This window comes from Apostichopus japonicus, chromosome 20 (assembly GCF_037975245.1).
Source record: "Apostichopus japonicus isolate 1M-3 chromosome 20, ASM3797524v1, whole genome shotgun sequence".
NCBI lineage: Eukaryota > Metazoa > Echinodermata > Holothuroidea > Aspidochirotida > Stichopodidae > Apostichopus > Apostichopus japonicus.
The window spans coordinates 22,412,775-22,433,894 of NC_092580.1; the positions used below are offsets into that span (position 1 = coordinate 22,412,775).

At 37.5% G+C, this 21,120-nt stretch overlaps 1 protein-coding gene and 1 long non-coding RNA gene across 7 annotated transcripts; one reads left to right on the forward strand and one right to left on the reverse strand.

Moving 5' to 3' along the window:
* Positions 1–25: 25 nt before the first annotated feature.
* Positions 26–18,685, forward strand: LOC139962212 (uncharacterized). Of its 6 annotated transcripts, XR_011791172.1 has the most exons (5): positions 26–163; positions 1,103–1,197; positions 1,546–1,657; positions 4,678–4,778; positions 11,839–11,951. It is a non-coding gene; the product is annotated as an uncharacterized lncRNA (long non-coding RNA). The 6 variants fall into 6 exon arrangements; XR_011791171.1 differs by lacking the exons at positions 1,546–1,657; positions 11,839–11,951 and adding an exon at positions 18,657–18,685; XR_011791169.1 differs by lacking the exons at positions 1,546–1,657; positions 11,839–11,951 and adding an exon at positions 16,725–17,529.
* LOC139962205 (uncharacterized) lies at positions 1,663–21,064 on the reverse strand. Its single transcript, XM_071962198.1, has 14 exons — positions 20,926–21,064; positions 19,189–19,964; positions 18,715–18,777; positions 17,525–18,313; positions 14,357–15,115; positions 11,591–12,201; positions 10,546–10,626; positions 9,799–10,034; positions 8,517–9,024; positions 6,235–6,449; positions 5,604–5,759; positions 5,116–5,338; positions 4,356–4,412; positions 1,663–4,129 (listed from the first exon to the last, which is right to left on the reverse strand). Exons 4-14 carry the CDS (start codon positions 17,961–17,963, stop codon positions 3,641–3,643), a joined length of 3,774 nt encoding a protein of 1,257 aa, XP_071818299.1. The 5' UTR covers positions 17,964–18,313; positions 18,715–18,777; positions 19,189–19,964; positions 20,926–21,064; the 3' UTR covers positions 1,663–3,640.
* Between the last annotated feature and the right edge of the window lie 56 nt (positions 21,065–21,120).

Genomic DNA, 21,120 nt, shown 5'->3' on the forward strand with positions numbered 1-21,120 from the left:
ACCACTACCAGACTGATGAGGGAATTGAATGATATGTACGTTTGTCGCGAAGAAGCCATTTATTCTCGTTTAACATTTGTGAGGTATCCTTCATTTATTAAAAGTCGAGCACATTACAGTTGTCTATGAATGAGTTTACAACTATTGGATCAAATTTTGCTGGGTAACAACTAAAAATTTGTTGTCTTCTTCCTCTCGTAAAACTATATTAGTCCCTATAATTATATTTGCTACAATGCTAGGTTAGGTCTTTAGCCATACATTAGACTATAGTTAGATTAGAGAGCATGCCAACTCTTTGTAGCATATGGTAGAATCAGTTATGATTTTCAACTAGAATATGTTACCCACTATCACATTAAATGATCCAATTTGTAATTATCTAACTTTTGCATGACTTAACAAAAATATTTAAGTATTTTGAAAAAAAATACTAATCAACCATGCACTTATCTCCTGGCATTTACTTAATCAGTACACAATATTTACTGTATACTAGTTGGTCTAGTAGGTTGCTCTGACTAAATAAAGCAGCATGGGATCCATATATTTGTGCAACCAGGTCAGTAAGGACAATGGTCATCAGAATTGGTACATGTTCTCTGCCACCTATAAGGACACTTGTCAGAAGGTGACGAGACAGTGATGCATATTTTATTTTCCATTTTTTTTTATGTTGTGTGGTATGTTTGTTATGTAATTGTATGGATGAACCGAATAACCTTGATCAGGTGTGGTAAATGTATGTTCTGTATTAGGACTTGAGATAAATGTTGTTGGGAGGGACACTGCCAAAATAGACCTTGATAAAAGCAACAACCTGTGTCTGAACTAGCTAGCTTGGAGGCCAGCATATTTCAAAATGGGAATATTGAAACAAAAAACTATCTGCAACACTTTTAGAAGTGAATGAATAGGAACTCTCACTACTTGATCCCTATGAGGGATATGGTCTCAGTACTGCAGTAGAGAATGGTTGTGAAAACCTTGTGACATTAGAAATTTAAATACTCTATTTTACATGCAGTAATAAAGATCAGATTTGTGTTATTACATTGCATTGCACTCATGGACAGACCTTTTCCTAATTGTTTCTGTTTAGGTATAACTGCGATCTTTGCTTCACACCAATGATAATCTCAGAATATCTCGTTAAATCACAAAAGGCAAGAGACATCGAGTTCATGACAAATTCAGGTAAGTTGGAAGCCTTTAAACCAGCAAATAGCCTGAATTTGAAGGAATGAAGGAACAACTCAACGTCAACAGGTGTTAATATATTTTTAAACACAGTATCTTAAAAAAGGGAATCATCTGAGAAAATTGGAATTCTAATGGATTCAACTAAGTGCGTTTTTGAAACGTCAGTACATGTTGCAATTCTGATTTCTTTTATTGATTGCTAAAAAATAGGGCATTCTTATTAAAATCTTTTGTTTCAGAAAGTTATTCCAAACATTTTGGAACAGCAATGAAGCAGTATAATTTGGTTGACTTGTTAATAATCCATGTTATTATGTCGACAAAATTTCTCCAAAGTTTTAGCAAACTGACTCAGTTAAGCCCTACATCACATGTGTAAAGCCTGGAGTGGTTAGATTGTCAGTACGGTGATGCCCATGAGTGGAGATAGGGTGACACAAATGACAGAGTAAAGGTTGGTTCGATTTATATGCGGTATATATATAACGCTCCCCACTGGCGAGCTCTAAAAGTGAAGAAAGAAAACAAGAAACAAGGTTTTTAATGAATTATAAAACAGTGCGTCTCACCATTCATCAAAGGTGACACTCCTTTAATTTACTAGAAAGACATTGGAAGGCTCCTTTAACACTAGTTACTTTAGCCTCTTTACATGAGGTACCTTTAACATTAGTTACTTTAGCCTCTTTACATGAGTTAAAACTAGTTACTTTAGCGCTAGTTCTTTATTAGTTACTTTAACACTAGCACTAGCACTTTAACACTAGCACTATTTACATGAGTTAACACTAGTTACTTTAGCATTATAGTTACTTTAACTAGTTACTTTAACACTAGCACTGGTTACTTTAGCCTCTTTCATATGAGGTACCTTGCCAACTGATAGAGTGGGTTATTATAACATGACAATGCTCCTTTAAGTTGGCTAAGTGAGCTAAAATAAACCTGGCCCACAAGACAGTGACAATACATCTAGACATATCTAGGTGATGATCCTCGGACACAATGATGACTGAAAAAAACAAACAAAATATACGCAGTTTAACCCTTGACATAGGTATAAAGTGGACACCACTGAGGGTCTCACATTCATAGAACCCTACTGTATAACCTTTGTTTCCAACTGTATTACCAAACAAATGGGGATTTTCCCCTTAAATAAATGGCAGCTCAAAAATTGATTAAATATATGGTTCATTTCAACTCTTCCTATGCATTACTGAAATAATTTATTTAAGAGGGATGCAAGTCAGTATCAACGCCTTAACAGTTATGTTTGCAATGATTATGTTAAGTGACACATGGACTTGGCCATTTTAAAATCACTGCTTCCCTGTGGAAACTATTTGAGGGTGCTACAGTAATTAGGAAACACCACTACAGTCACAAACACATGCAATCTTAGGGAATATTAACCAAATATAGGCTCCAAAGCTTACAACGCACTTGCCAGTCTGGGTATGACCTAAACATGTGAACATATACAAACATAAATATCCTAGAGGGTCATTCGCCACCCAGCGATGACAATTAACCATGGTTAACATAAAATCTCATGTAACATGCAGTAGTAGAAGAAAGACAAATGGCATACATATTTACATCATAGAGCTTTCAGATTGCCACATAATAAGTGAAAATAAAAAGCTCATGAAACATGCAGTAGTAGAAGAAAGACATATGGCATACATATTTACATCATAGAGCTATTAGATTGCCACATAATAAGTGAAAATAAAAAGCTCATGAAACATGCAGTAGTAGAAGAAAGACATATGGCATACATGTTTACATCATAGAGCTTTTAGATTGCCACATAATAAGTGAAAATAAAATGCTCATGTAACATGCAGTAGTAGAAGAAAGACAAATGGCATACATATTTACATCATAGAGCTTTCAGATTGCCACATAATAAGTGAAAATAAAAAGCTCATGTAACATGCAGTAGTAGAAGAAAAACAAATGGCATACATATTTACCTCATAGAGCTTTTAGATTGCCACATAATAAGTGAAAATAAAAAGCTCATGTAACATGCAGTAGTAGGAGAAAGACATATGGCATACATATTTACCTCATAGAGCTTTTAGATTGCCACATAAAAAGTGAAATTAAACATTTTCTGAATCGTTAAGTATTACATGCACATGAATGTGATTACAATTAGAACCGATAATAAGTAAAAGTTTACGTTGATTGGAAAATTTTCCAGGGAACCCAACCCTGACGGAACTATGCAGAACTATGCAGAACAAATCTAATACATTAGTTGATATTTGTACCATACTGTACATATCTTTTGATATTTTCACCTTCCATATGTTTTGAATAATTGGTATGACATAACTGGTTTCCATGCAATTTTTAACGATTCCGATTATGCTACAATCAGTGTTCGTTTGAACACTACTTTCAATCTTCCCTCAACTCAGAACTATGTTTCCTGAGGGTTGATCAACGTTTCTCGTAATATTATTTGCTGCTCCCATCCTGGTTGTCTGTGGTTAAGACCGATACGGGTTCTCTCTTGTACCGAATAAGCTTGACCAGTGCTGATGTTAGTCCAACTCCAAGTGTGATTCAAGTCATGTATGTGCCAGCAATCGCTTTCTTTCATTTCCACAAGTGCCTGGAATGCACACTTGTTATTTGATAGAGCTAAGGCACCAGCTGAGTCCAATGATTGCAAGTCGTCAAGCATGTTACTGCCTCTGATCTGAAAAATCTGTGACAAAGTTTCATCTGTAATAAGATTCATGACAGAATCGCACTTTATCCCAGCAATAACTTGAATGCCATATCTGGGCAATCTTTTGGCAGCTGTGACATCACTTTTCAGTTCAATTTGGTCAATTATGACCACCTCTGGACTGTGATTTGCACTCTCTGAGATCACTTGGTGCTGCTCTTCTGGGTTGTTTACCTGCAGGAGAATAAATTAGGCAACAAAGTTAAAGAAAAAACCAAACCCACAAGAAAGTTAGTTCCTGAAAGGTCAAGTATTCAAGAACATTCATAAGATATAAACTGATGAGAGTAACAACAACTTTTTCAATGATATTTTTATTACACTACTATTTTGGAGTCACAGGGGAAGCTTATGCAGCATGTAATACACAGCCAATCAGCTACATTTGCCGAACACCCACCTGTAAACGTCTTGCACTGCCAATGGAGAAGTGGGGAGTATCAGAGTCACCAGCGATCTAGAAGAAAACAAATATGAAACATATCTCAAAAGCTAGAAGAAAGGTCTTGTCCCCTTCTCAATAGTATTAAGATGCTTACCATGTAACCATATTAGGTAGGCTAAATCTGGCACACCAAGATGTTCTATGTGGTAAAGTTTAACTCCATTTTCAAAAAGTTTAAGGGATGATAGCATTTTAATTCCCACATTTTGTTCCTATTCCAAAATACATAAGTTTTCATTCCTGAGATCAAAAAGGGAATGCCTCCTCTTTATTTCAGAATCGCACTATCCTGTTTCCTGGTGTATAAAACAGTGCAGCAAAACAACTACAATACTGTGACATTTACATAACGATCCATGGTTACTAGTTTATTTTCAGGTAGGTTCATTTATCTGCATTTCGTAAACAACTCATACAGGTCTTAAAATGTGGACTGAACTCCAATAACAGATTGGTAAGGTTTGCAGGTACAATGTCAACATCTTGATACAGATATATTTTCTCACATCTTTTCTTTCAATTACCTGTCACATCCAGGATTTCAAGAAATTTCCAGTATGGATGCTCATTTCTTGTGTTAAGAACTCTAAAACACAATATCGTCACACAGTGTTTTCTTGTTAGTATTAAATGATACCCACTCACCCCCCCCCCCAAATGTATAAATCCGTCTCAATGAGGACTTTTTTTCTCTCCGTAGACTATTGCAAATTACCTCATTGTAGGTGTCAATCACCACTACTTTCTTTTTCTCTGTATCACTCAAACACCTAGCTAGTTCTCTCAGTAGGGTGGTCTTCCCCACACCGGGGCAACCTAAGATCAGAATGGACCTGCCGCTCAAAGCGATGTCGTACATCATGTCAGCGCATCCCAGGAGTGGTAGGGCTACACGAACTGTCAAACCGATCAATTTCTTCATCCTGTTTCTGACTCCCCTTCAAAGACAAAAAACAAGATTACAAACTTCAATAGAGATGAACAAGATCACAGATAGAAGAGAACAAATTTTTTGGCCAACTAAAGAGTGTCATATTTATCTAAAGGATGAATCCCCTCCTACCCACCCCTCTCACCTCAACAATTAAAGTGAGTAGTGTACTTCCTGCCTACCGGCAGAAAAGCTTCGGTCCTGTTTGCATTGGAGTGTACAATACATAAAGACAAAGTACATCAGGATAAATTCAGTCGTAGTTTTCTCACCTGAGACTATGGAGACATCCTTCCACCCCGCACCGATTGTTATAAAATCCTGTCAGGGCATCATTCTCTTCGATTTCTTGCAAAGCTTTGCTCGTGATTACCTTGCTGGATGCAACAAGGACGACTGGTTTCTCCCCCTTGATATTCTTATGTAACCTGGTTAGGAAATTTTAAGGCAATGTTTACTTGTTGTCATTTTTACATGTCACTCTGGCTGAAGTTAATACCACATAAGACCACAACAATGAAAGAAAGACAGAGGGACATTGTTGTTGGTAAGGGTTCTTGTACTCACTATAAGAAAGAATGGATGCACGATGGAAGCAAGGGAATGTTTAAAAATAATTTTGAAACTTTTCAAACAAACTGTTTAAAACTGTAAGTTTTGTCAATCACTCTTTTGTATTATTTTGGCACAGCTCATTCAGAAGTTGTTAGGGGCATAAATAGCCATTGGCTCAGTGGTCCAATTATTGCCGATAGGGTGCCTAAATAACAGTGGCCCATTTGGTGCCTTGGTTGAACTATGGCATCTTTTGGTAAATCAACCTAGCCACACACCTTCGGAGCTGGTAAACCAGTACAGCCATCTGCCCCTGGGTTGGTTTGACAGCCATTATCTTGACCCTACCTTGCCTCAGCACACCTGCCAACATCCAGTACAATCTCTGACAGCTGATCCACATGGTTCTTTGACTGACCCTGCAGCTGTTCTCCTAGGGTGATCAATATATCATCACCGAGTAAAGTCAGCAGTTGAATGATGCTCTCACTGTTCTTCTCTGAAAAATGCTTCACTAACTCCTCTGTTAGGCCAGATAAATTACTGTCATAGCTATTGGCTTCCTACAGAAGAAGAGCCGGAAATCTTGTAATTATTAGGAACCGTCTAAAGACACATTGTGCATTCCAAACACAACCAAAATGATTCCAATCTTAATGACCTAAATCGGTTTGCTTTTGAGACTTTTATTCACTATAAAACATTCGTAGTCTTCACAAGGTATTTTTCTCCCTCATTTCGATCCCTTTACAAAGATTGAACAAATAAAAATTCAAATGTTTTCCCTTTCTGGCTTCTGTTTGCAACTGTCACTTTCAAGGTATTAATCTACACATGCGGGAGCAACTGTCTCGACCCCAATAAATGAGCAATGTACATAATGAACAATTTCATCTAAAAACCCCACAAGAAACTCATATACACCAACTGTTATTGGAAGAGAGAGAGATCAGTAGTCGTGTATACTTGAAGTATTTTCTTAAACGTGCCCATTGATTGGCTTGCTAACCTGCAGACACCTTGATTGAGAAAGAGATAGGCCTGAAGTGGTGCAGACTGTCTACAACAGGCAATAACTAATGTTGCTGTAAGGTGGGGTGTTAGTTGACATTCATATCAGGTTAGCGAGGGTTTCTTATACGAGATTGTTCTGCCGTGGGTTGTCCGAAATATAGGTATCATAAAGGATACAGTTCAGGAGGCGAATCAGATACTTTCCCTCTAGTCAATAACTTTATTGAGGTGTTCGGATTCCAAATTGACAACAATAGATGGGATGAAACTTGAAACGGTTTTACAATAAAGGGACTAAAGAAATGAGAACTCAAACAATACGTCCTTACAGGACGAAGATCAAAGTTCTGACCACTAGCAGTAGTAGTAAGTTGAGTCTCATCTATCCGACAAGCTCAGTGATTAAGCTCTGGCACATATCACAATCTTGTGCAAGGTTTATTGCTTCCTCGAAATTGTTAATGTTAACGTCCTTAAATTGCGACTTTATTTTTCCAAGCTAGGTAGTCACGAGCCTTCCTACTGGTTTAGCACTATGTCTCAGTGCTTCTCTTAAAGGAACCTTTGCTCGAGCGTCCTCCTGGAGTCTTGCTACATGACCGAAAAATCTCAATCTTCTATGTGCGACAATGGATGTCCAAGGTGTTTGGTTGGTTTCTTGTAGAGCTTGTTGTTTGATAACCAATTGTTATTGATCCATCTAATGTTGAGAATATTACGAAGTAGTCTCCTTTGAAAAGTGTCAATTTTTGCGATCAAGTTCCTTCGTTGTGCCCCACAGTTCGCAATTGTACAAAAATCTTAAGTTTAATATTTCGGCTTTTGTTTTTGCTATTGAAAATACTTGACAATGTGTTGAAAGCATCGTTGGTTATACCAATTCTTCGTTTAATATCTTTTTCGGTCCCCAGCAAGCTTCCAACATTTCTACATTTCTTCCAATTTTTGTTTCCTATTCTTGTGATTGAAAATTTCTCAGTTTTTGTGCATTGACTTTCAGATTAACAAATATGCTTCTTTGAAGTCACGCAAAGTGGAATAAGCCAGCATGAACGCACATTCAGCTGATTGACTGACGTACCGATAGCGACCAATAATAATAACTCACGATTGGTCCCTGAACGCAAATGTTATATCATGTCATGCACATACTATTATTAGCGTGATATGATATTATATTTTTCGAAAAACCCGCAACATCACAGAGACCTATCAACAACAACTACGGATTCTGGAGGCCTGCCAACCAATGCTAGGAATAAACTAACTATAACCTTGAATGTTACCTTATACACCAAATATCGTCTGACATTGCTGCACAGTGATTGTGTGACACACGTCTACCCCAAATGTTCAAAGTAATCAAATGGAAACTTCAAGACATGTAAACACACATATAAACATCACCAAAATATTACCTCCCAAGTTCTTTGTGGTACAAACTGGTCAGACCTTTTGTTGATGTTACAAAAGCCTCATTTTAGGATCCTCAGACGAGAGAATAGAAATTGTGCAGCAAGTTGTTGAGGTTTGAACACAGATGGCTGTTTGCTTAAGACTTTTGTGTACGTTTCAAATATTTCTGGACACCTAACTATATATGTTTACATACTTACTTCTTGAGGCACTGGACTGACATCACCATCTTCTGTTTTACGAAGGCAGTACACTTTCTGATCGAAGGAGCCTTCAAGCACCGATGAGCCTACGGGAATATAATCGTTTTCTTCTGAAAACCAATCGTTTTGTGGTGGTATCCATTGTACCTGATTTTCATTCAGCATCATACTATTCTGTGAAAATGGAGACAATGTTGAGGTACTCTGTCCAGGCGGTATCATTTGTACCGTACCACCATTCACGATCATGCTATTCTGTGAGAGGGATGCCTGGAGGGATGTATTCTGTCCAGGTAACTCTGGAAACATTTTCATCTCGCCAGTGGAATGGGATGCTTTTAGTGATGTACTGCTCTTATAACTTGATGGTGTAGGAGTTGTTGTACTTGTACTGCTGTCATCTGCTGCTAAGGATGATTCATTTTCTGCTTCTGTGTACATGACGTCTAGCTTCTTTTTTGTTAGACTTTCCAACTCTTTAAGGGCACCGCGAGAGTGAAGCTCACTGCAAAAGTTAATTTGTCATGGTTAGACCCAACAAGATGATGGTAAAAGTGGGGTGGGGGGTGGGGGGAGAGCGGGAACTAAACTCACTACTGTAGGTGCTGGATCAATTAGGGGGTCCAGGTTCTATGGGATAAAGACAATAAAGACAATTGCATAATGTTCTAGAGGCAAAATGAAGACTTCAAAAAGAGGTCCCAGTGTCATAATTCTCCCAGCATGGGCCCAACCTCCATATTGCCTTGCCTGATCATGTTGACTTGGACAAATTGGAAGCACACAACAGGACAAATGAGCATAGAGGTGTGATATCAGTAAAAAGGAAAGATTACTTAGGGCATATTAGACTAAATACTGAAGTGTAAAAGTAAGTTGGCCTGACGTTTCGATTCTAGCAGGATCTTCTTCAGATGCTAAATGACAAGTAACAGTAACAGAAGGGACAAAAACACGCACAGAATACAGACAGGTTAATGAGCACGATGAACACAACGAGATACATGTAAGGGGATTAGTAGGCAAGGGATGGAGAGAGGAAAGCAACAGGGAAGAGGAGGGGTAGGAGATAAACACAGAAGTGTAAACCTTGGCAACATACAAAATACTCTAAAACAGGCCTGTGTATAGTTATATGTATTAAAGTTACATAGCCAGGCTGTCTCAACTCTATAAGGATCTTTCCCCGTTCTGTCTCTGAATTACATCCTACTTAGAAGCAAAATGTCAAAATCTTTAACTGATTATCTTTTAATTTGAATGAAAACATTTTAATTACTAGCAGATCCATCCATAAACTGTTGGAATGAGCGAAGCTGCATCTTTTATCATCAATAAAACCTCATCTTTATTCAGCTGGATGTTCTTGTGCGTATCCCATAGATCAAGATCCCCAACAATATGAGGGATTATGCAACCAGGGCCGGGAAGAGCAAACCTCTGACATATCGCAGTGACATTTCTGTAGCTAGGTGAGTTGCTAGGTGACTCAAAAGACAGAAGTTGTACACCACACTAAAAGGATATGGAGGGGATTAAAGACATATATATAAAATTATATATAACATAAGATGTCATGAATTCATCAAGTTACATTAATGGGTTTGGAGAACCCATTCAGTACTTTTGGACATACCTTGCATTTTACTCATTGTATAATTGTAATATGTTCAACTGCTATAAACTCAACAACAACAACAACAACTCTGCACTGGTACCAATAGTAGTTTGGCACTATTTGTAAAAAAATGTCTAAACGATATGCCTTAATTTTCTCTGAATCAAATGCTAATTTAATCAAGATATGTTATGAACATACAGAGTAGTTTATCACGTTACATTTAAGAAAAAACATGCAGAATCAACCATTTGCATTTTCTTCAAATCAAACAAATATTGTGCCACAAGTGTTGTTCATAATTACTCACTAGTAGATAAACTTTCATACTAGCTGTAATTAAACACATGGCCACAAGTTTTTCAATTAAAATAACGTCATGCTGAAGAAAATATACATTAGTTTTACCTTTATGTCAAAGACAGTCCCCAATTTCAGATCCAGCCTCTCTAGTAAAACCTTCCCGACACTTTCACAGTCAAATGTGACCTTTTCGAAGAATTAAAGTAAGGGCAAAAACAAACAAAAAACGTGAAAAAATCAATCAATAAAGTTGACCATCCGTCTTGTGAAGCTGGCCATGCATTGCCCTGACTAAACATGATGCGACTGTAATAGACCTGCAGTCTTACCCTCACACAAAAAAATGACCAAAGAGTAAACCCAGCAACCATCTTCATTTATCAACTGGTGCTTATTTAGGTTAAATGCAAACTTATTTCCATGTGATTTATCAAGGCTTTAGAGCTGACGTTTTAACATAGCAATTTTCACATAGATAACTTTCTTAGTATAAAATATTAAACAGATATATCTTTGGAGTTTTTAACAATCAGAAATATATTTGTATCAAAATTTGCAATGCCAAAAAAATTCCTTAGTCAGTTGTGGGATGTGAAAAATGTATCCACAGATTTTGAAGTTTGCTGATGGAGAACAATTACTGTTTATTTTTTTGATAGTCATGTTTCAGTACAAGCTAGCTTTAAAGCATCCTAACCATAGATCCTGATGGATGGATTCTAGTTGGTCATACAATAGCTCAAGCCTGGGTTGTGGGCCTAAAAGATTATAGTCTGTTGGTCTAGATTCAGCAACAGGAGTATTGACTTTCTCCAGTCAAATCTGAACAAATGTGCAGAAGGAAACTACAAGATTTTGCCTCCTGGTAGAACAGTGACATCACACATTATGAAAATGGCAGCCTTATAAAAATGGCAGCCTTATAAAAATGGCAGCATTATAAAAAATGCAGGATGTGACTTTTACCAAAGTAAGAATCCCTATCGCCTTAGACTGATCCATCCTTTAATAATTTATACTTGCTTACTCTAAGAATTCAAAACGTTTCTTATTATTAGACATTGTTTGGTTTTGAGGTTCATTCAGAATAGTTGAAATTTCTACACTATTAAGTGCACAATGTTACAATTCATGAGAAAAGTTAACATACCATTACAACTTTTTGATTCTTTAAGAAATCGCACAACTTGGTCCATCTAGCATCATACTTGTGATTGACCTGACCTCCTATCGGAGGAATCGGAAGCAAAAATCCGGTACGAGACCAATTCAAAACTACCAAAATATCTTGGCTGTGCATGACAGATATGATTGGATTAACTTCCTCCAGCATTTGAGAGATGAGCATGGTTAACCTGTTTTCATTCCCTATCACCTCTACCTTCACATCTACTTTAGTCTCTGTTGCCATGGAAACTGGTGCATCTGCTTTTTTCTTCTTGGACCTTTTTCTTGCCGTCTTGGTTTTGGTGGGATCTGATGATATCGATTTCAAAGAAGAAGATGAAGACAGTGTACACTCTTCAGAGGTAGGTGGTACCTCTCTCTCACTATCTGGAATGGAAGGAAGGGCACCCTGAACTGGTAATATCGATGGTGTAGGGCCTTTATCTGGTAACGATAATGGCATGGGAACTGTCTGCTCACTTCCTTTTGACTGCATCGTAGGGCTCTCTTTGGGTGGAGGTGGTCCATTGCTATTTGCTTTAGCAACCAGTGATACCCCACTGTTGACATCAGAAATGGCTGCTGTCAGGTTACCTTTACATTGGCGAAAAAGTAAGATGCAGGTAGTCTTCCCCCTTTACAAAATATGCCCGAAAATGCAATTTAAGTGCTATTACTTAATGCAATGTGATGGGTTTCTTCAACTATGGTACTTTGTGAAAAAAGTAGGGTACTGAGAGGGCTGCAGCAATATGTTATCTCAATTGAAAAACTTTTAGCCATGATTTTGGTCCAGTGCAGGACAAAATCTTTTGTGCAGTTTTACACAAGAAGTACTTCTGGTCAGTGAAGATCATCTCTATAGTTCGATATTGACTGAGCCTTACTGCAGAGGAAGTTGCAACTGCTGCAGCCTTTCTCTTTTGGCGCAATGCTTAACCTTAAAACACTAAGAAGCATGTTTACATTGACAACATCAAAACCTGAAAAATACATGTACTCCTATAACTAATGCATGATAGGCTTATGATGAAACAGTTACAAGCGAAGTGAAGGATGCATGAAAATCCAGGCAGCTAGCATTGATGTGCATAGTAAAAGTATTTCAAGGAAAGGCAGTAAAGAAAAATGATTTCATTTCCTAAACTTTGTCGCTATAGTTGAACGAATTAAAATTAATTATCAATGCTGTTTTTTAATTGACTAATTTATATGTTTTCTTAATGAAAGTGCAAGAATGCCATTTCAAAGGGACTTGGTATAATACTAAAAATTAAAAAAAAACTATTGAAACACTATATCCATGTGATGATCTTGGGTATATACACACTATATGAATCTTTCTCTTTTCCAATAAATTACAAGGCAGTTGTGTAATTGTTTCACCATTTCCTAATAAGCCCCTTTAAATCTCCAATTGCAGGACAAGAATGTACCTTAGCATCTGATTACTCTGGGAGGTGAAAGTACTCCCACTCATCATCACTGCAGTGTAGCCATGGAAACAAAATGATTTTGAAACAAGTGAAGAACAGAACCAAACCCCATTTCACAAGACAACATACTAATGGAAGATTTGTCGCAACACTTCACATCAGCAAAAGTGTAATGTAGCTGAAGAGAATTTAGTTACTGCTTATGTAGAAATAACCACTTCGCCACGTCTTCACTTTTTCACTTTATCGTTATCACAAAAGATGACTAAAGGACTGATTATGAGCTGTACAAAGTTTAGTGGAAGTTATTTGCTCATCCCCTTGGTCTAATAGCGTCAGCTTCATTGTTTGAATACCAGGAATAAACATTTATCTAAATGCAACTTTTAAATGCGTTCATGCTTAAAAAATGTCATTGCACTTAAAAGTTCATGTCCTTTCCAGGGTGAACAACTGTCTCTAGTTAGGATGTGTCCCCATTCATGACAAACACTGATGGGAAATGTTTGAGATATGGCTGGAAGTCAACATAGCATACTTTCTCTTCTGCTGATGATCCGATGATATAAGCCTGGTAATGCAAAGTCCTTTATGAACATTAGCCATTATGCTTAACATTAATCCTGACCAACAAGCACAATTTGAAGAAAGCATGATCTTGAGGTGTGTTTTGGGAAATAAAATTCCTGGGTACAGATCAGTTGATGATTCTCCAATGTTTGCAGGTCCCTACAGTTTGCTATCCAAGATCTGGTCTCTTCAAATGTGGAACCATATTCTTCCAGGTCTCTCCACAACATGGGGTGGTCTCTTTGTTGAAGAATGGATTCAATTGCTCATATTGTCTTGACAACTGTAAGTTTTCTCTCTTCCAGAATTTCTTGAGAGCATGCAATAAATGTTACATACATGGAAATCACAGACAAATGCTGTAAACTTAACAACTGAAAGAAACAGTTGGTAATTCACACCTTACAAAGAAATTGGCCTTCCATAAACAACACAAGAAAAAGACTTTGAAATTGACATATATCATGCCTCAAAAGAGTAAAAGAAAATGAAAAAAATGAAAAGAGGCAAAGTGCTCTATAGAAAAGACAGCAGAAAGAAGCTACTTCGCAGATAATCGTGAGAAACCAAAACAATTTCACAATATTTCACAGAATTAGTAAGCTGTCAAGTTTCAAAGACGTGTTTACAATTTCTTCATCTGTGTTGCAGGAAGCGCAGAAACATATGCTACTTACCGTGGTGCACACTGAAATGCATGTTTGCAGAACAAAAATAATAAATTCATCCAAATCAAACTTTACCTATTTGGACTTCATTGTCGCTTGTTGCATTACCATGGCCACCAACATCATCGTCCATCTTTCCACCCTGGGATGCCTTGATGAGATCAAAAACTTTGTCATCAGAACTAACCAATTCTAATTCTTCTCTGCGGGAGAGGTGCGTCTGCAGAAACTTGCAGGCATAGCTTATGTCACAGTAATCACCACAAATGTTTACAAAGTAGTTTAATTTGTTCATTACAGATGGCTTGGCTCCTTCTTTTTCTTTTCCAAAGAATGACAAAAACTTCAATGCACTTGCACCTTGTGTGACAAAGTCTTTCTTGATGACAAACACTTTTGGAAATTTCCAGAGGAACTCCTGCAAACTTGGACAGTTGTGCAGAGTTTCCACGATTTCGTGGTCTGAAGCGATTTCTTCAAATTGTTCTTTGAGCTCCATTAAACTTATTTTTGAAGGTTTGTTAGCTCTGCTACGATTTTCCAAAATTAATTGAAGTTTTAGTCTGTTCCTGTGAAATGGACTGTTCAGTGCAACAAAATCTTTGGACATGCAGAGTGACTTTGCCACTTTGTTAGAACACTGTTTCATAAACTCTTCAACAGTGTTACCGGGGTTCTCATCAAGTGATAAAAATTTCTTCTTGAATTCTGTCCAGCTCATTGGGTAACCTTGAGATTTTAATATATCTTTTACGAAGTCCTCGGTCAATGCCTCGGAAGGCTGTTTTTGTATCTTTTTGGTGACAGACGTTGGCCCACCTTGATCTTTTTTACCTATTAGCAAGGAAAGAAAGTAACCATAGTGAATGAATGATGTGGCAGCAGTTAGTGGCTACTTGACATGTACGGGGATGTGGAGAGCTAACCTTCAAATAAACTTGTTGGAAAGCCGTAAAAAGAATGACTAGCCAAGTGATTGCCCTAGACAACCAAAAATCATGTCTGACAACCTAAAACCCTGCTCAGGTTGTCCGACTGGCTTATTTACCGTAGGTGTTCAACACTTCCAACAAATTACTATTCTCTAAAATAAAAAACCACCCTGAAAATTATATTGTAGCTTTTTGGTATCGCCCCCCCCTCCCCCATTCATATTAGAAACGGCGTAAGAAATAAATCACATTTTGGTACGTTCCATAATGAGGGGAAATCCTACACTTTAGCTGTACGTGCATACTCTACATATGCACTAATGGTTACGCACAGTAATGTATACTTCGTACACTACAGAGTACAGACCCTCCTGGCCTCGACCACGCTTGCCATCTTCCTCACGACCGCACGCACGTATGACGAGCTAGCTAGCTGGAGAACAACGTGTATGAGTACTACCAAAGATAACCCACCTTCGGAAATATCTTTGGTACTACTAATAGAATTCTATGGTACTATTATACCGTGCATGTGGGCATACTGCATGCTCATTTCTGTAGCTGCAATATTGTGCTGTATACCCTCCATGGGCTTACCCTGTCTCTGGAAGTGATCAGAAACAAACTCAGAAATCATTTTTCACTACCAGAGAATTTCTGCAACCCAACATAATTAATGTGTCATACACCCTATATCTATGCATACACCACATATAACTCTATAACTCTACACTACAGTTCTGTTCAATATTTGTCGATCTCTGTAAGAGTAGACTTTAGTCACTAAGAGTAAGATTTAAGCCTCAGGAAGATAGACTAGGCCTACGTAGCCTAACGTTAGGGTATACTCACCTACAAGGCTAAATTGAAACATTTTAGTATTTCTTATCTACGGATCTCGCGCAATGTGCCGCCATTTTAAAAATCCAAGTGCTTTCATTTGGACAACCAAAAAATCGTTCAGACGACCAAATATGATGGCAAGGCTGTCCGAAGGAAGGACAACCTTAAAAAGTTTCTTAAAAATTAGTAATGGGACTAACTCTTGCAATTCTGTCAAGTGATATTTTAAGGTTTTCAGATCATATGAGCAATCAACCATCAAGGCACAATCATAAGTCTAATTCAGTTCAGCAGCTCTTATGATTTTCACAAATTTATCTCAAAAGGCTTTAGACCACCACCACAGGCAATAGGTATCTATAATCCTACTCCTTACTAACCAATGGTAAGTGAGCTTAATTTTAAATACCACCATGTTATTACAAATATATACAAATGGCAAAACTACATGTAGATGATACATAAGTAGCCTATGTCGTCGTTTAAAAGTACACTTTTTTAATTGTATAATTCAGCATCAAATTTGTTTAGACCAAAAGCAGTCCTAATGGTGTGCTTTTCAAACAAAGGGCATTTACTGCCAATGGGTTAATTTTTGTACTTTAAAATCTGTTATAAACATACAGTAGGTTGTCATTTATCTTTCCTGTTTTGTCATTTTCTTTTAGCAACCCTCCACTCAGTGACCATGGTAGTTGTTGTATACCATACATGCAGCCATCATATCGAATGGGGTCAAGTTTAATATGATTGCACCCAGATTCCCTGGAAAAATTATAGTTATTATTTATTCAAGAACATATACTGTACCTTTAAATATTTGTGCCAAGCTATAATTATGTAATAGAAGGTTCTATACATATTTTAATTAATACACATTCCATTGTATTGTAATTCTGACCTCATAGAAAATAAAGAAGACAGTTATACTCTGGCTTTTGACTAAGAAACTTGTGTCTGCTTAGTTCTTTACTACCCAACCCTTGAAACCTCCAGTAATTTCTAGTTACCTTTTCCAAGACCCAAATGAGTGCTAGTGTCAGCTTACTTTATTCCCATGGTGGAGTGGCCTGGCCTAAGTTGGGCATGTATTTACTTGGAATTTTTCTGAAACCCTTGGGTAAACAATATGTTACACAAAGCTGTCCCTTAAAAATGGAAACCTGTTTGTGTGTATCATTAAAATTTACCAAGCAATGCCTCATTTAAATGTTATACATACAGCTTAGAAATTGAGTATAACAAAACTGTGAAATACTAAGTACAGTACTGTGTATATAAGTAAACTACAAATCTTTAATGCACGACATGTTACAGTTGAACATTTATGGCCAATGATGAGAAATGGACATATGGGTGACCAAGGAAAGCAAAAGAAGTTAATCTAGTGTTTCCTAAGTTAAAGAGTAAAGTTGACTTTAAAGGATAAATAAAAGAAGCTGCAGTTAATATTGCAAAATAAACAAACCTACTGTACCAGGACTTTGAATTTTCATGTCACCCGGGAAGATGGAGGCTTCTTTCAGTTGAGTGCGCCACAAATGTGATTGAAGCAGTTGAATCTTGTCTGCTGTAACTTTAAAAAATTTCCTTAGCGAAGAAACGAATTGAATGAAAGACTCTTGATTGCTCATGAACAGCTGCTTTTCGTCTCTGCGAAGGAGGTTCCTGGAAAACTCGTAGGCAGCAAATACTGTGCATGTTCCACTGCATAGGTTGAGAAAATATTTCAGTTTGTGACAAAAAGATTCTTTACTTTTACCCTCAAACTGGAAGAAAGAGTTGAATGGAATGGCCAGGGGTCCACATTTTACACTACGTAGATTGCCACCCTCAGATGACATACGGAATATATTACTGTGGTTGAGCAGTGATTGAGAAAGTTCATTGGAGTTCCTTCCAAACATATCTCTCTCCTGTTCAGATCCTAACACATTGAAATGATAGCTTATCTTACCTAAATGCCCATTACCAAGTTTATTATTGACAGCAAGTATGAAATGTAATTTGGTCAAAGCAGAGCATTTCACATCATTATAAATGGAGATGAAATCAGGGGAATTCAAAAAGCCATTTGGAGGAGACTGGCAAAACACTTCTCTGATATCAATACCATATGTTTCAGGTTTTCTTGATTCCAATTCTGAAGGGAAACATTTCCATGATAATGGTCCGTCTTTTAAGATAGCTTTGAAAAGACTAACATCGTCTTCATCAAAGACATCCAGCGATTTTTTCTGATTGAGCCCATTGCCATCTGTAGAAAATACAGAATGAACATGCTGTGACACCATTAAAATGTGAAACTTGTCAAAAGGTGGGTATACTATATTGACAGATTGTGTGATGGGAAAGTTTTCAACAAAAAGTAGGAGAGAAGGTCAACAATCATTGGAATTAACCATCAATTGTCGAATATTTATTCAAAATAAAGGACCCAACGAAAGCCAACCTTAGATACTACATGATACCTCTCAGGGCAAATTTTTAATTTTTAAAACCCAGAATAAATCCTTAAGACTTTGATCTGCCTTTGTATAATACGATATTCTTAACTTCGCATGTCATCGGGGCAGACAGTAACACTCTCTTCTTTGCAGTTTTTTCTATCACAGGGACCGTGGGACAGGGACAGTGGATTATATTGCTGGGACCTACCTGTAATCTCGGCTGGAAAAGCTCCGTAGAAGGTGCGGCTTCTGATTTTAATCACTGGCTTTGCTATTTCCAACAAGAATGTGTAATTGATCAATGAATATCACATGATCAAACAAGGAGAAAGCAGTGAAAAAGTCACATTTATCATCAGCTTCTGTAGTTCAATAGTGCAACATGTTGTACAAGTTTACATCTCCAACATCCAAATTTTTTATTTATTTAATTTTATTAACTGTTTGCCAACCAGCCTAGATGCAATATAGGCCTACTGAAGGCCTATTGAAGATTTCAACTGCCTAATTTCCTCTCTCAACATCAACTCACAGTTTGAAGGACTCCTTGTCTGTAACCATTACAAGAGACTAATTAAAATGTATATATTTTTAACATGCTTAACTTGGAGTGGACGGGGCAGATATAGATGATCTTTAATCTCCTTAAAATTATGAATCATATAAACAACATATTACTCACCATTAGGATTTTATTGAATTTGAACCTTCGGTGATCGTGAGAGCGCAACAACCCTTTCATTGACATTAATTGAAGGGCACTGGAGTTTCAAAGCCTTGACAAAGTCATCTGTCATATTTCTGGAGAAGTGAACTTTTTCTGCTTTGGTCAAGAAGCAACGAGAATATTCAAACGCTGATCTAACATTAGTGCTGCCATGGCATAGAAACAGAAAATATTTCAGTTTATGCAGTGCAGATGCCTTGGTATCATTTTCAAATCTGAAGAAAGATTTATGTTGGTCAGCAATTCCTGGTTTCAAAACTATTTTCTTGTGATTGCTTCCCTGATCACTCAATGATGTTACGACAAAAATATCTTGAAAATCTAACATTGATTTGGTCAAGGAATCTTCATTATGACCAAGTTCATCTTTTTCTTCCTCTGAGGCAGCTATACGGAAGTAATGACTGGCTTTGGAGAATTTTCCTTTGTTTAACTTCTCATTGACGACCACAGCCAACTCTAACTTCAGTAACGCAACATTTCTTGGGGTGTCCAGAGCAATGAAGTCCCTAGAACAAAGTATACCAGATGTTCTACAAAGATCATCTTGAACTGACTGGTAATTGAATGATGGATCTCTCTCCTTATACAATTTCCCAAGCATCTCCCATGACAATGGTTGCCCCTTTTCTGTCAAAATTTGTCGGACAACTTCTGTCTGTTCAGTATGGGAAGCAGCATCTTGTGGGTAATTCCCACTTGCCATCATGCTTATGGTTTAAGTCTGTGTACTGTGAAAGACAAAATTAAATTTGATATGGCATTTTACATATATGTTAACACCAGAAATCTAAGCCAGTGTTGTTACTGGCAGCGAGTCAGTCCTCAGTCCTTGTACATTGCTACAAATATTAGAATTAAAAGTAGAAGTGTATACAAAATGAATACCATTTTACTAGAGGACAGTCAAATATCCTCCTGTGGAAAAGTCACTTGTATGTATGTATGTATGTATATGTGATCTTCCCGCAAGCAGGAACTCGCGAAAGAAGCCATGGAGGCTTGTAGACTCGCAAGCTGACCGAAGCCAATCTCTCGGCACACATCCATTTAACGTCCATGTCGGGAAGTTGTTATTGAACAACACCCTTGCCAGACGACACACATTGCTGTCGGCGGGGAATCGAACCGGGAATCTCATGACTGGGAGACGCCGGCATTAACCACTAGGCTATACACCACTAGGCATTAACCACTAGGCTATACTTAAATAGAATTACTTCCTAGAGCCAGTCACTAAACCTGGAGGGGGGGGCATTTGTTATTGTGTCCTCCACCCATCAGAAGTGTCCCCCCATGACTGAAGCCCCTGAGTTCATATTCAAATGGTCCACACTTTCGGACCGATTTTGATATTACAGTGTCAAGTTTGATTGACATGACATGAACTAGGCCTATAACTTTTAGTATACTGGAAAAAATCAGTCTGCAATTATTTCAGTGTGAGTTTATCATCACAAACACTTTATCTCACTGCATGGTAATTGTTTGGCAGCTGACATATTAGAACCAAAAACTGATTGCATGAGTAAGGTTAGACGCAGGCGCTCCAACGATTGTCACACAGTAATAACATACATAATTTATATATAAAAGAATAGGCCTACGTAGAAAAAGTGGCCGCGCCTGTCGGTCAGCATAGGCTTGGTTATGCCATATATAATGTAATAAATAGGCTAGCAGGATTATTACCATAAACATAACCACTTTGTGCACATACGAGACTGAGCCTTCAGTTGGTCATAGCTTCTCACAGACATCGAACATATCTCCCAAGGTTGGATTTGATTAGGAGGAAACAAACGTCTTGTTTATGTAACATGGTCTTAACAATATGTTCTCTAACTCTTTGAGGTTAATTGGTCCAAAGGCGGTTTCCATAGTTCA